The following is a 15,058-nucleotide window of genomic DNA, read 5'->3' on the forward strand; positions in this document are numbered from 1 at the left end:
CTGGCCGTAGTGTATGAGTGTGTATGGATGTTTCCCAGTGAAGGGGTTGCAGCTAGAAGGGCATCTGCTGCATAAAACATATGCTGGATAAGTTCTGCTGTGGAGACCCCAGATTAATAAAGGGACTAAGCTGAAGGTAAATGAATGAACACTTTATAATACTGAATAATAAATAATTCATTCTCTAGAAGAAAAATATTTCAGGAAATACTGTGAACATTTCCATTAAACCTGTTTATTTTTGTTTGTGGAAGAGTGAGATGTTTGACAGCAGGTCTGATGATGTTGAGCTGTGTATAGTGGATGTGTAATTGTGAACACTGTGTGTGTGTGTGATGACAGGACGGTGAGGACACGTTTAATCGAGCTAAACTCCTGAACATCGGCTACGCGGAGGCGCTGAAGGAGTATGATTACGACTGTTTCGTGTTCAGTGACGTGGACCTGATCCCGATGGATGACCGCAACATCTACAAGTGCTACAATCAGCCCAGACACCTGGCCGTCTCCATGGACAAATTTGGCTTCAGGTGCGTCAGTCCTGCAGAGATTCTGCTGTTCTTGTTGTGTTTCTGGTCGGTTTCTGCTCCCGTGGGAAGCAGAATTCATTCATTCACGCACCGGCTGCGCAAACGCCACATGCACCGCTCCGTAAGATTATTCTCACAATAAATATCTGTTCTCTCATCCTTCTGACTGAGTTTATTCTTCTGAGGGGAACACTTTCAGTGCTGTGAATAGCTTGTAAAGCCTCTCTCATTGTGGTCAAAGTAGGTGAGTAAATGAATAAGTGAAACTGATGGGCGCGATATGGATTGTCATGAACAGAAAATGGTTGAGCCTAATATAGGCTACTCTGAAACTGTGAATATTTCACTGTCGCTTTATTTATATCAGTATTTTATTGAACAGACCTGTCAGTGTGTGTGCTGAAGCATATAAGCAGTATTTTGTGGATAACTGACCAACAAAAGCGAAACATTAAAATAACCAACAAATACAGAACGAAATCAGTTTCAAAAAGATCATTTTTCAGACAAAATCTAATATTTCAGACATGTTTTCAGTTTCTGCGGTGAGTTTAGGTGAGGGAATGTTGAAGTAAAGCTGGCCTCAGACGCTTTAGTCTGCTTCAAACCCTATTTTTGCTAAAGAAGATATGTTATTTGAGTTTATCTCAGAACTATAGAAACTGAATTATGTTTAAATCAATAATATAAAACATCTGCACAGTATCGGGATCAGATATGCATCAATCGATACGCAAAATTTCGGTATCGGGATCGCATCGGTTCCTAAAGAATGGTGTCAGTGCATCCCTACATCATATCGCAATCTATTTCACAAACAAACAAGACATCGCAATGCCAGATTTATGCAGTATCATGCAGCTCCAGTGTCCTGTGTCCTGTCCTGTGTTTCAGACGTCAGCTGTGTTTAGACCCACATTATTGTTTGTTTTGAGTGTGTGTGTGTGTGTGTGTGTGTGTGTGTGTGTGTGTGTGAATATGATGCTGGTGCAGATGGAAATGCTGCGGTGTGTGTATTTGCATGGTGTTCAGCATTCAGGACTGCTTTACAGTGTGTAAACAGAGGATGTGTGTTTATAGGAGATGCTCTTTATCGTTGTATTTACTGGATTTCGGTTCAACTTTGAGTATTATTTCATCGCTTTTATTTTGTCACGTGTTTGTGTTTGATGAATATTTTTAGCACGGTGTCATTATCAGCACGGCTGCTTTACCTCCAGCTGAAGACGAACATGACTGTGTGTGTGTAACCGGAGTAACACGAGGTTGTTGAAGGTTATTCTGCTTTTCCAGAGAGATTATTTATTGGTTATTTTCACAGTTAATCCTCCACAATACTGTTGATTTAACCCAGAATATTTAACCCAGAACATCCTTTAACTCCCTCTGGGTTACTCCAGCAGGCCTTTGAGCTGTGGTTAAGTTCAGCGTCAGAGAGATGATCAAACACACACTGCACTGACGTCACACCGCTCAACCTGTAGATGCTGGAGTGTGTGAGTGTGTGAGTGTGTGTGGGAGTGAAACACACACTGACATCACAGCACTGAAACTGTAGCTGCTGGAGTGTGTGTGAGTGTGTGTATGCATGTATGGGTGAGTAAGTGTGAATGAAACTGAGTGTGTGTGAGCATATGCAGACATGCGTAAGTGTGCGAGCCTGAGCATGTGTAGATGTGCGTGTGCGTGTGTGCGTGTGCGTGTGTGTGTGTGTGTGTGTGTGTGTGTGTGTGTACACGTGTGAGAGAGAGAGATCATGTTATGTGAGCATGCACATGTGTGTCAGTGTTGTACGGACGTGCATGCATTTGTGTATGTGTGAGCATGTGCAGACGTGTGTGTGTGTTTGGCATGTTATGTGAGTGTGTGCAGATGTGTGTGTTCTCTTTGTTCATGTTTAGAGTGTGTATCTCTGATAAAGGTCTGGTTAAGCCCACACACACTCAGTGCTGCTCTTAGTTGTGTGTGTGTGTGTGTGTGTGTGTGTGTGTGTGTGTGTGTGTGTGTCTGCAGTGTTCTCTGCTGTTCCTCCATCTGGTTGTGATTTGTTGTTTGGAGTGTTACAGCAGAGCGTCAGCGGCCAGAAGCTGATGCAGGACAGAGAATCATCTGTTTCAGGCAGAACACAACACAAATAATATTCAGAGATGAGGATGACGAGGATGATGAGGATGAGGATGAGGCACTGACGCTCTCTCCTCCACTGCTGAAGTGTGTGTTCATCAGAATGTCTGCTCCTCTTCATCATGTGTGTTTTTGTCGTGATATGTGAGTTCACCTGCAGCTATATTCACACCTGATCATTCCTCAGGACACACACATGCAGACGCAGAGCTGGAACTGGTCTTACGGCTCTTAATTCTGTCATCATCTGCATTGAGTCTCAAACCTGTTTGAGTTTCTCGCCTCTGTGAACACACAGCCAGATACAATGAACATTCTTCACATTATCTGCTTTGTGTTCAACTGGAGAAACAAATGAAATGAATGTGTTCAGGTGTCTGTCTGTCTGTCTGTCTGCCTGCCTGCCTGTCTGTCTGTCTGTCTGTCTGTCTGTCTGTCTGTCTGTGTGGTTGAGGATCGAGCTGATCTAATGTTCACATCACACAAAAATGAATGGAAATACTGGATTAAACCACACACACACACGCACACGCACACGCACACACACACACACACACTTCTGTAGAGCCCCTGATGTTCAGTTTACAAGATTTCTTTCTCTCTCAGTGCTGGAACTCTCGTCATGTTTATCCAGCTAAATTAACTCTTTGAGTGTCAGTTTTTGGGGTTTATTTGTTTTGCATTATAGATCTATATTATTATTATTATTATTATTATTATTATTATTATATAGAGTATATAGTCTTGTATTTGACAGTAGATAACAGTAAATTGAAATAGCCTTGATCTGTAACACATTAATGTTTAAAAATATAAATATTAATGTCATTTATGGAACAACAGGACTGAAAATAATAATTCCAGTATTACATTGTTAAATGAACTGTGTTCTGTTTTTTAGTATTAAAAACCCCAATCTACACTACTGTTTACTACTAGTTTGGGGTCAGTTTGTTTTGTTGTTTTTTTTCATGGTTTGTTTTTTAAAGAAAATGATTCTGTTCATCAGGGCGGCATTTATTACATGTAAAAGTTAAATATTTATTCATTTTAAATGACTGCTTTCTTATTGAATGTAGTTTCAAATGAAATGATTACTCCAGTCTTTATGGCTTTTATTACTATTACCGTTAATAATAATAATAATCATAATAATCATAATCATAGCAGCATGGTGGCACAGTGGGTAGCACAAGAAGGTCTCTGGTTTGAGTCCCGGCTGGGTCAGCTGTGGTTTCTGTGTGGAGTTTGCATGTTCTCCTTGTGTTGGTGTGGGTTTCCTCCGGGTGCTCCGGTTTCCCCCACAGTCCAAACACATGTGGTGCAGGTGAATTGGGTAGGCTAAATTATCCGTAGTGTGTGTAAATGAGTGTGTATGGGTGTTTCCCAGTGATGGGTTGCAGCTGCAGGGGCATCTGCTGTGTAAAACAGATGCTGGATAAGTTGGTGGTTCATTCTGCTGTGGTGACCCCAGATTAATAACAGGACTAAGCCGAAGGAAAATGAATGAATAATCATAATAATTAATAGTAGAGTGATTTCTGAAGGATTGTGTGAATCTGAAGACTGCAGTAATGAAGCTGAAAATTCATCTTTACAGTCACTGGAATACTGTCGGCACCAGTGGTGTAGTGGTTAGTGCGTCGACACATGCACTCCGGTGATCACGGCCTCGCGGTCCTATGCCGATCCTTTCCCCTCTCTCTGCTCCCTATGCTTTCCTGTCAATGCTCTATACCAGGGGTCACCAAACTTGTTCCTGGAGGGCCGGTGTCCTGCAGATTTTAGCTCTAACCCTAATCAAACTCACCTGAACAAGCTAATCAAGGTCTTACTAGGTATACTTGAAACATCCAGGCAGGTGGACACCGGCCCTCCAGGACCGAGATTGGTGACCCCTGCTCTATACCATCCTATACAATAAAGGTTAAAACCCCCCAAAAATAATAATAATAAATCACTGGAATACTGTTAAATTAATAATATCAGTTATATTATATTATTAAATTATAAACTTCTTTGAACAGTTATTTTATAACTGTAGTTTTACAGTTTGTTCTGTATTTTTGATGAAATAAATGCAGCTTTGGTGAGCAGGAGAAGCTGATTTTAAAAACATTTAAAAGTCCTATTGACCCCAAACTTTTGACGGTAGTGTAAATTATTCAATATATATTTAACATATAGATGAACATATCTTTGGTTTCACCAATACATTAAACTGCTCTTGTTTTGTAACATTAATTATTTTAATATATAAGTATTAATGTAAATCAGTTTTTAATTATGCAACAACCAAAAGCAGAAAAGGTCATTTCCACTATTTATCAACACACAAACGGACGGTTATTAACACATATTTTATTATTTATAACTAATTAAATTACATTATTATTTATAGGAATATTTTGTATTAGAGGTAAAGATCATCTAGATTTGTTTTGTTTGTTTAACAGTAAACTTAAGGGTCTTGTTCTGTATTTCTATATTCACTGTATACAGTGCTCTGCATAAATGAGTGCACCTCCTGTTGAATATTCATATTTCATCCATGTCTCAGTGAATATAGACAGTAATGTTTGGTGCATTTAAACAGAAGTTTTATTAAACAGAGATATTCATTAAAATAAGAGTTTTCTCATGCAGCATCTTTAGGAACAGAACAATAATACATTAAAATTCAACATCTAAATTAAAAAATCCAACAGAATGTAACATTATTATGTCTTGATTATTCCTGTTTATTATAATTGTTTAATATTTTCCTCCTCGTGTGTAGTGGTCTCTGGACTGTGATCTTGTTAGATTAGATGATCAGTTTGTCTTTGCTAGTGACTAATCTACTGTATCTGCACACATATACTACTGTACAGCAGCCTGGAGACAATATTACTGTAACAGAGAGATCAGTGAGCTATATTATTGTGATATAGATTTTACAAGACGCTATATAAATATATCTGAAATAAAAAAAAAGGCAATTATTAATCAATAGTTTTATAACTAAAATTGATGATGACTAAATATGTCTATATACCTATAATAAATATTATTTTAATAACTCATGGTGCCACTGGTTTATATCTGACAGCAGACATGTTCTGAATCTGGGCTGTGTTTTCCTGACATCAGACTCCTGCTATGGTAATTCCTACGTCAACCAGGAGCTGTTGTTTGGGTTTCTAGAAGAGACGCTTCTGATAATGACTGTAGTGTGTGCGTGTGTGTATGCGTGTGTGTGTGTGTGTGTGTGCGCGTGTGTGAGAGAGAGATGAGCTTCAGTTCATTATAAGCGTTTCTCATCACCACTTGCATATGGCAGTGCAAAAAGCAGCGTTGTGGAGATGTTAGTTTTCTGGAACACACTCCTCATCTGTGTGTTTGTGCTCGTCTACAGGCTGCCGTACACACAGTATTTCGGTGGTGTTTCGTCGCTCAGTAAAGAGCAGTTCCTGAAGATCAACGGATTCCCTAACAACTACTGGGGCTGGGGCGGAGAAGACGACGACATCTTCAACAGGTCTCAGAACATACACACACACACACACACACACACACACACACACACACACACACACACAGAACTATACTGACAAGCATCGCTCCTCATATCGTTATAAACACAGAATACAAATGCTCCATTCAACTCCAGTGACTCACTGAGTCAAGTGATTCATTTAGAGTGAGTCTTCAGTAAATGACTCACAGATTCAAATGGTTTATTCAGAGTAAGTATACAGTAAACAACTCACTGATTCAATTAATTCATTGGCAGTGAGTCTCTAAGAAACGACTCACTGATTCAAATAATTCATTCAGAGTTTCCAGTGGAAAAACTCATTGATTCAAATAATTTGTTTCGCGCTAGTCTCTAGTGAACAACTCAATGATTAAATTAATTCATTGCGAGTGAGTTTCGGGTAAACAACTTACTGATTCAAGTGATTCATTTAGAGTGACTTTCAAGTAAACAACTAACTGATTCCAGTGATTCATTCAGAGAGAGTTTCCAGTATACAACTCACTAATTCAAGTGATTCATTGTGAGTGAGTCTGCTGTAAACCACTCACTGATTCAAATAATCTGATCTAAGCGGCTTTCCATCTAATGATTTAAATCATCTGTTCGTGGTGAGTCTCCAGCAAACGACTCACTCATTGGAATGATCTGTTTGGCATTAGTCAGCAGTAAACAACTCACTAATCCAAATGATTCATTCGGAGTTTCCAGTGAATAACCTATTGATTCAAATGATTTGTTTAGTGCTAGTCTCTAGTGAACAACTCAGTGATTCAATTGATTCATTGAAAGTGAGTCTCGAGTAAACAACTCACTGATCCAAGTGATTCATTCCGAGCGACTTGTAAACTACTTACGTGTGTATATATATATATATGGAGTTTTCTGCAGTATTATTATATTAGTGTGTTATTATAGAGTGTGTGTAGTGCGTTATTATATTAGTGTGTTTCAGTGCACTTCTGTCCTTTCAGTGACGTGTGTTATTTTTGTGTGAATCCTCCAGAATGACAGAAACTCAGCACACACCCTTACTGAAAGTGTTAAGAGTAAAAATAAAGCGCTGTTTTCCTCCCGTAGCGCAGTCAAGCGCAGAGCCCTCTGCTCCAGTAAACCGGAAACATCGATTCAGCTGAGGCTCCGCTTTCAACCTCACACTTCCTGTTTCTGAGTCTGACACAAACAAACCACCACACCTCTACACAATAATACTGTTCTGAAGATTCATTCAGCTTTACACCGCTGAAATGAATAGCATTTGACCATATATTCAAATCAAAATATGATGATTTAAATCACAAAAATAGATCACAATATTACTGCAGGTAACACTGGAGACTGGAGTCAGGATTCAGAAAATATCAGCTCTACATCACAGAAATAAACAGCATTTTACCATATATTTAAATCAAAATAACATATTGAAAATCTGATCAAATATTAATTATGGAATGTATGTTTAAATGCTATTTATTTTTGTGATTTATAGTTTTAAATATTTAAAATCACAAAAATATATCACTATATTATGGCATGTAACACTGAAGACTGGTGTGATGATTTTAAAAAAAATCAGCTTTTAATCGCATAAATAAATTGTGTTTTACTGTATATTTACATCAAAATATGATCATTTAATTCACAAAAATATATCACTATATAACTGCATGTGACACTGAAGACTGGAGTAGTGATTCAGAAAATATGCGCTTTACATCACAGAAATAAATGACATTTTACTGTATATTTACCTCAAGATATGATATTTCAAATTGCTAAAATACATCACAATATTATTGCATGTGACACTGAAGACTGGAGTAATGATTCAGAAAATATCAGCTTTAAATCACAGAAATAAATAGCATTTTACCATATATTCACATCATAATGTGATATTTCAAATCATAAAAATGCATCACAATATTATTGCATGTGACACTGAAGACTGGAGTAATGATTCTAATAATTTCACCATTAGGTTTCAGAAATAAACGACATTTTGTCATATATTCGCATCAAAATATAATATTTCAATTCACAAAAATATATCAATGTTATTCTGGAATAATCATCCTGAAAATGTAGCATTACTTCACTAAAATAAACAACATTTTACCATATATTCTCATCAAAATGTGATGTTTAAATCACAAAAATATGTCACAATATTACTGCATTTAGCATACAGTATGTTTATTCATGCAAACAGACCACCATAAAATCATTACTAATGGAGTGCAGCCGAGCGTTCCAGCATATTTGAGAAATTCTGTTTTTCTGTTTGAGATAAGAAATGTCCCACTAGCAGAAGGACGAGCAGATTAAACTCTTATCATGTGTACAGAAGAAAGACGGGTGTTTTCCCACAGCTCGTGTGTGTGTTTCTCCAGCCTCTGTTATTTAAAGGACAGGATGGTCTGGGAGATCTGCTGGCATCAACACCTGCTCCGCTCTTGTTATTCATATGAACAAACAGTTCAGGAAACAGAACAGGAACCGCTGCTCATTTGAGGATGCCTGAGAGTGTGTGTGATATTCATAATAAGCCCTCAGATATCAAACTCTGCCAGACGCACGTGTACACTTTCATATCTCAGGGTTACAGTCTACAGTTTTAGTTTTCAGTTGCTTATATAGCCAAAGTGAACTAGGTCATAGGTTTATGGTAAAATGTTATTTATTTTTGTGATGTAAAGCTGGAATTTGCAGGATTATTACTCCAGAATAATATTTAAACATCACATTCTGATGTAAACATGGTCAAATGTCATTTTATTCTGTGATGTAATTCTACATTTTCAGGATTATACTTGCAGAATAATATTGGTATATTATTAGAATTTTAAATATCACATTTTGAAGAGAATAAATGGAGGAATGTCATTTATTTTTGTAATGTAATGCTAAATGTTTTGCATTATTACTGAAGAATAATATTGATGTATATTTTTATGATTTAAAATGTCACATTTTGATGTGAATATATAGAAAAATGCTATTTATTTCTGTAATTTAAAGCTTGACATTTTATAATCATTAATCTAGTCTTCATATATTTTTATGATTTTAAAAATCACATTCTGATGTAAACATGGTCAAATGTAATTTTATTCTGTGATGTAATTCTACATTATCAGGATTACTATTGCAGAATAATATAGATTTATTTATGATTTAAAAGATCACATTTTGATGTGAATATATGCTGAAATGTAATTAATTTCTGTAATTTACAGCTGGAATTTCAGGATCAGTACTCCAGTCTTCAGCATTACATGCAATAATATTGTGATGCGTTTATACATTTAAATTGTGTTTGTGTGGTTTTGGATTCAGTGTTTTGTTCAGACTATTTGATTCTTACAACTGAGAGTGTTGCATGATGGAAACACCACATTCAGAATAAAGATCCTTCCCTTAATTAATTTTTACCGTCGCTTGAAGATTAATGTGAAAATATGGAAATAGATTTGCCAAATACACTCTGGCATCGTGAACATTAGACCCTTGTAGACTACTAATATAATAATATAATATAATATAATATAATATAATATAATATAATATAATATAATATAATATAATATTATATATAATAATATAATAATATAATATATAATAATATAATATAATATAATAATATAATATATAATAATATTATAATATAATATAATATAATATAATATAATGCAGTCCCCCAAGTTTTTCACAAGTTTTTATAGATTTTTTTAACTGATTTTGTGGTGTTAATTGCCAGTAATTAAAAAAAAATCCATTAAAACATATATATATATATATATATATATATATATATATATATATATATATATATATATATATATATATATATATATATTACTATATTTGGTAGCCTACTATGTTAGATGTGCAATCTTCATGACAGAAATGATCAAAATAAAGCTTCTTTATTTTGGTCTCTTGTCAAGACGAGATCTAAAACAGGTAGGGATTAAGCTAAAGGAAGGTTGTATAACCTGTATTTTTACCCACGATCTTACTTTCTCTCTCTCAGATTTCATACCCAGAGCATCTGACATTGTGTACATTGCTGAGTACATGCGTTACGGCATCCCATAATACACCTAAAACACAGATTCCTGTAAAACACGTCAATGGCAGGGAAGCGTTTTATCTTGTTAACTGCAAGGAAAGAGGTTAACGAAATCATTTATTAATTTAAATCACATCATTATACCAGCCATTCATGTAAAGCACAATTAAGGTCCTTCAATTCAGTCACGTCCACTGTCTGTTGTCCTTGAACCAATCTCCATCATTGTAAGCTGCTTGCTTTTCTGTCTGTTCCATTGCTCCGTTTGTTAGAGGTTTGCTCACACTTTCTTTTGCAGTCTGAAGCGCGTAATTCACTCTATTTGCACCACAGGATGTCTAATCGCATCTTTGCACATACTTCACATGTAAATCACTCGTGCTTTATCCGCGTCTGCTAACTGCACAGGCTGCAAAACATTTTCCCCCACTCTCATGTAATGTTAGGATTGTGAGGGCGCTGGTGAGACGTCATTTTTCGAGAGACACTTCATGTGCGCTGCGTATGCAACATTTATAAGTCACGTAAAACAAATCAATGCAAACTGAAATCAATCTAATTTTATTTTATGGTTTGGAATTTGATGTTTTATGAGATTATTTTAAGAATTTTGCAGGATCTCAAAAAATTGTGAATGTTGTAGATTTTGAGTTGGATTCAGCGATCACAAAATTGTGAAAACTAGGGGGTCTGCTAATGTGAAATAAAATAAGTTATCAAATATGAACAAAGCCAATTGTTGGGTTAAAGGTGTACATTAATTTTGAATGGAAAAACTAATTAACTCTCTGTTGCATTATGAAAAAACAGCATTAAACAGCATTATGTGTGCATTGTTTACTTTTGGTTGCTAGGTTACCAATACTACAGTCGGCTGCTCTAACAATTGATGGAAACGCAGCTAGTTCCGAAACTTGCTGGGTGTCCATCAGTCTGTGTTGATGCAAATTTTGAAGTATTGTGTGAGAAATGAGTGATGAAAACACCAAATTGCAAACAAATTTAATTCACAAAAAACATTTTTACACTCTTGAGATGGGTGTGGACTTGTGTGAAAGGATTAACGTTAGTAATTAGATATTGAACAACATTTGCAAAACAGTGAACTTTACGCTTGTGTGCCTCCATTACACTTGCCAATTAAAATTGAACAGGAGGGCGAATAATTCTGACTTCAACTGAATGATAAGTTATGGCATCTCCCTGCTCTAGTCTGAGGTAAAACTAAGCATTGTGTGAGTTTTCTGAATGTTGAGTATTTTTGCAGGATCTCCTCCAGAGGGATGTCGATATCTCGGCCTGACGGACTCCTGGGCCGCTGTAGAATGATCCGTCATGAGAGAGACAAACAGAACGACCCAAACCCTCAGAGGTACTTATGACTAATATTATTGCATGGGGAATTATTGGGGATGCACAGAAATTAATATTCTGGGACACACTTTATATCAGGAGACCTTCACTAATATGCACTTACACTGACATTAATCATGTCTTACAATCCACTTATTGTGTAAATACATGTTTTTACATTGTACTTATGATTGGTTAAATACATGCATGCAATTAATTACTGTAAGTACATTTATAATTACACTGTTGACCATCCCTTACACAGTACACCTGCCCATACCACTATAACCCAACCTGTATCCCACCCAGAGGTGTTCTGCAATATGTTATCAACACACACTACAACATATTTTAATAGGAAGTATATTTTAAAATGATAGTAGAGGTATTGTTTCAATTCAGAAATTATTATGCTCACTTCATGTGTTCTTTCTGATGGCAGAGCTACACCTGAAAAATGCAGGTGTAAATGCCCAAAACTAACCAACCAACCAAACTAACCTACTAACCAACCAACCAACTTACTAATCAACTAACCTACTAACCAAGTAACTTACTAACCAACCAACTTACTAAACAACCAACCAACTTACTAACTGACTTACCAACCAACTTACTAACCAACCAACTAATCACCCAACCAACCAACTAACCTACTAAACAACTAACTTACCAACCAACTAACTTACTAACCAACCAACTTACTAAACTAACTTACTAAATAACCAACCAACTAACCATGCACCCAACCAACTAACTAACCAACTATCCACCCAACCAACCAACTAACCTACTAAACAACTAACTTATCAACCAACTAACTTACTAACCAACCAACTTACTAAACTAACTTACTAACTAACCAACCAACTAACCACACACCCAACCAACTAACTAACAAACTAACCACCCAACCAACTAGCCAACTTCCTAAACAACTAACTAACCAACTAACTAACTTACTAACCAATCAATCAACTAACTAACTAACTTACCAACCAACCAACTAACTTACTAAACCACTAACTAACTAACCAACCCACCCAACCAATCAGCCAACTTACTAAACAACTAACCAACCAACTAACTTACCAACCGATCTACTAACCAACCAACAAACTAACTTACTATCCAACCAATCAACTAACTTACCAACCAACTAACTCACTTACTAAACAACTAACCAATCAACTAACTTACCAACCAACTAACTCACTTACTAAACAACTAACTAATCAACTAACTTACCAACCAACTAACTCACTTACTAAACAGCTAACTTAATAACCAACTAACTTACTAACCAACCAACCAAACAAACAACTAACTTAATTACCAAACAAACAACCAACTAACTTACCAACCGATCTACTAACTAACCAACCAACCAACAAACTAACTTACTATCCAACCAATCAACTAACTTACCAACCAACTAACTCACTTACTAAACAACTAACTTAATAACCAACTAACTTACTAACCAGCCAACCAACCAACCAACCAAACAACTAACTTAATAACCAAACAAACAACCAACTAACTTACCATCCAACCAACCAACTAACTTGCCAACTAACCAACCAACTTACTAAACCAGCCAACTAACTAACTAGCTAAATTAATTAACTTAATTGTTCATTTAATCGGTTTTAAATGCTTTGTGTGATGCTAATGATGTCATTTCCTGTCACAGATTTGACCGAATCGCGCACACAAGGGAAACCATGACAACTGACGGGATCAATTCGCTAAAATATAACGTGGTAAAAATCGAGAAAGACCTGCTCTTCACCAAAATCACAGTGGATGTGGGCAAACCCTGATTCCTGCACAGAAACCAAATAAAAACTCCACCAAACGTGCCTTCATTCTGAGAGTGGATTATAGAGAGATATATTTGACAGACGGGAGTTTAGCCATCTTTGCACATGTGATGGCGAGCGCAGGCATCGGCGGACTCTTCTGGAAGCGTCCGGAGGGTTTCACACTCTCTCCTGCCGAGGAACAAACTATATTTTGAGCCATTTAATTGCATTAAATCGCTGATGTACATGAGACGATGCGAGCTGATCTATGGGATTATTACTTCTTTATTTTATAGAGTGATCGTTAATCAGGAAGCTGAGCAATGCAAAACGATTCTGGGGGATCTGCTAATCAAGGGTTGTGGATATTCTGTAATCATCAACCAGAAAACTGGCATTTTTGGGGAGTCACGATTATGTTTACTTTACAGTTTTAATTAAACCCTAACAAGCATTGTGCGATACTGAAGCCATGATTTAAACACCGCTCATAATGTACGCAGCTTTAAATGAACTCATGTTTAACTTCATTACTGACTCGCTATTAAATAAGAGTAAATATCATTAAATCAGCATATGAGGCGTTATCATAAACTAATACATGAGTGCTGAGCAAAGATAATCACCATTAATTACATTCAAATTAAAAGGTAGAGTTGACAATTTAAGTGTGTGTGTGTGTGTGTGTGTGTGTGTGTGTGTGTTTTATATATTTATTAGGTATATCTAATACACACACACACATTAAAAATAAGTGCACAAACCTATTTAGTTACATCGTTATTTAAATGTATTTATAATTAGTGTCATATATTTTATGTCTAAATATAGACACATATTTCCTCAAATATATTCATGCACACACACATATATATATTATGTCAAACAAACTTTTATTTTGGATGTAATTAATCTACGCCAGTACTAAATAACATTTCATTAAATTACAATTTTAATACATTCATTCGTTTATTTTCCTTCAGCTTAGTCCCTTATTTATCAGAGATCACCACAGCGGAATGAACCGCCAACTATTTCAGCAAATGTTTTACACAGCGGATGCCCTTCCAGATGCAACCCAGTACCCATACACACTCATTCTCACACACACACTCATACACTACGGCCAGTTTAGTTGATCAATTCCCCTATAGCGCATGTGTTTGGACTGTGGGGGAAACCGGAGCACCTGGAGGAAACCCACACCAACACGAGGAGAACATGCAAACTCCACACAGAAACACCAACTGACTCAGCCGGGACTCGAACCAGCGACCTTCTCACCCAATTTTAATACATTTAAGATTGTATGAATGTATTTAAATTAGCAAACTTTTAGGAAGGTTTTCATGCAAATGTTATAAGCAGGATCCCAGGTGATCTTCAAAACTCACTCAGATCAACACAACAGCAAAACTCACTTCATTTGGACTCATTATTGCTGATTATTTCAGTTTTGTCTTAAATAAATGACTGCTTTTAGAGTTTGTAGATATTTTACTAGAAACGAGGCACAAACTCTAAGTAAGAGAAGCTTTTATTGCAGTGTAATATCAGTTTATTGTGTAAATAATGTGCAATATATAGTGTATTTGCTGCCTGTAGAGTATACAGTACTACATTTTGGGGCATTTAAAATAAATGTGTT

At 36.2% G+C, this 15,058-nt stretch overlaps 1 protein-coding gene across 1 annotated transcript in view; it reads left to right on the plus strand.

Moving 5' to 3' along the window:
• b4galt1l (DP-Gal:betaGlcNAc beta 1,4- galactosyltransferase, polypeptide 1, like) overlaps positions 1-14,654 on the plus strand; it is a 32,036-nt gene extending 17,382 nt beyond the window's left edge. The window contains exons 3-6 of the mRNA XM_056472042.1: positions 343-530; positions 6,052-6,174; positions 11,517-11,621; positions 13,299-14,654. Coding sequence (XP_056328017.1) covers positions 343-530; positions 6,052-6,174; positions 11,517-11,621; positions 13,299-13,428 — 546 coding nt within the window. The 3' untranslated portion in view covers positions 13,429-14,654. The remainder of the gene's footprint in view (positions 1-342; positions 531-6,051; positions 6,175-11,516; positions 11,622-13,298) is intronic.
• The last annotated feature ends 404 nt before the right edge of the window (positions 14,655-15,058 follow it).

The sequence above is a fragment of the Danio aesculapii genome, chromosome 14, assembly GCF_903798145.1.
Source record: "Danio aesculapii chromosome 14, fDanAes4.1, whole genome shotgun sequence".
NCBI classification, from domain to species: domain Eukaryota; kingdom Metazoa; phylum Chordata; class Actinopteri; order Cypriniformes; family Danionidae; genus Danio; species Danio aesculapii.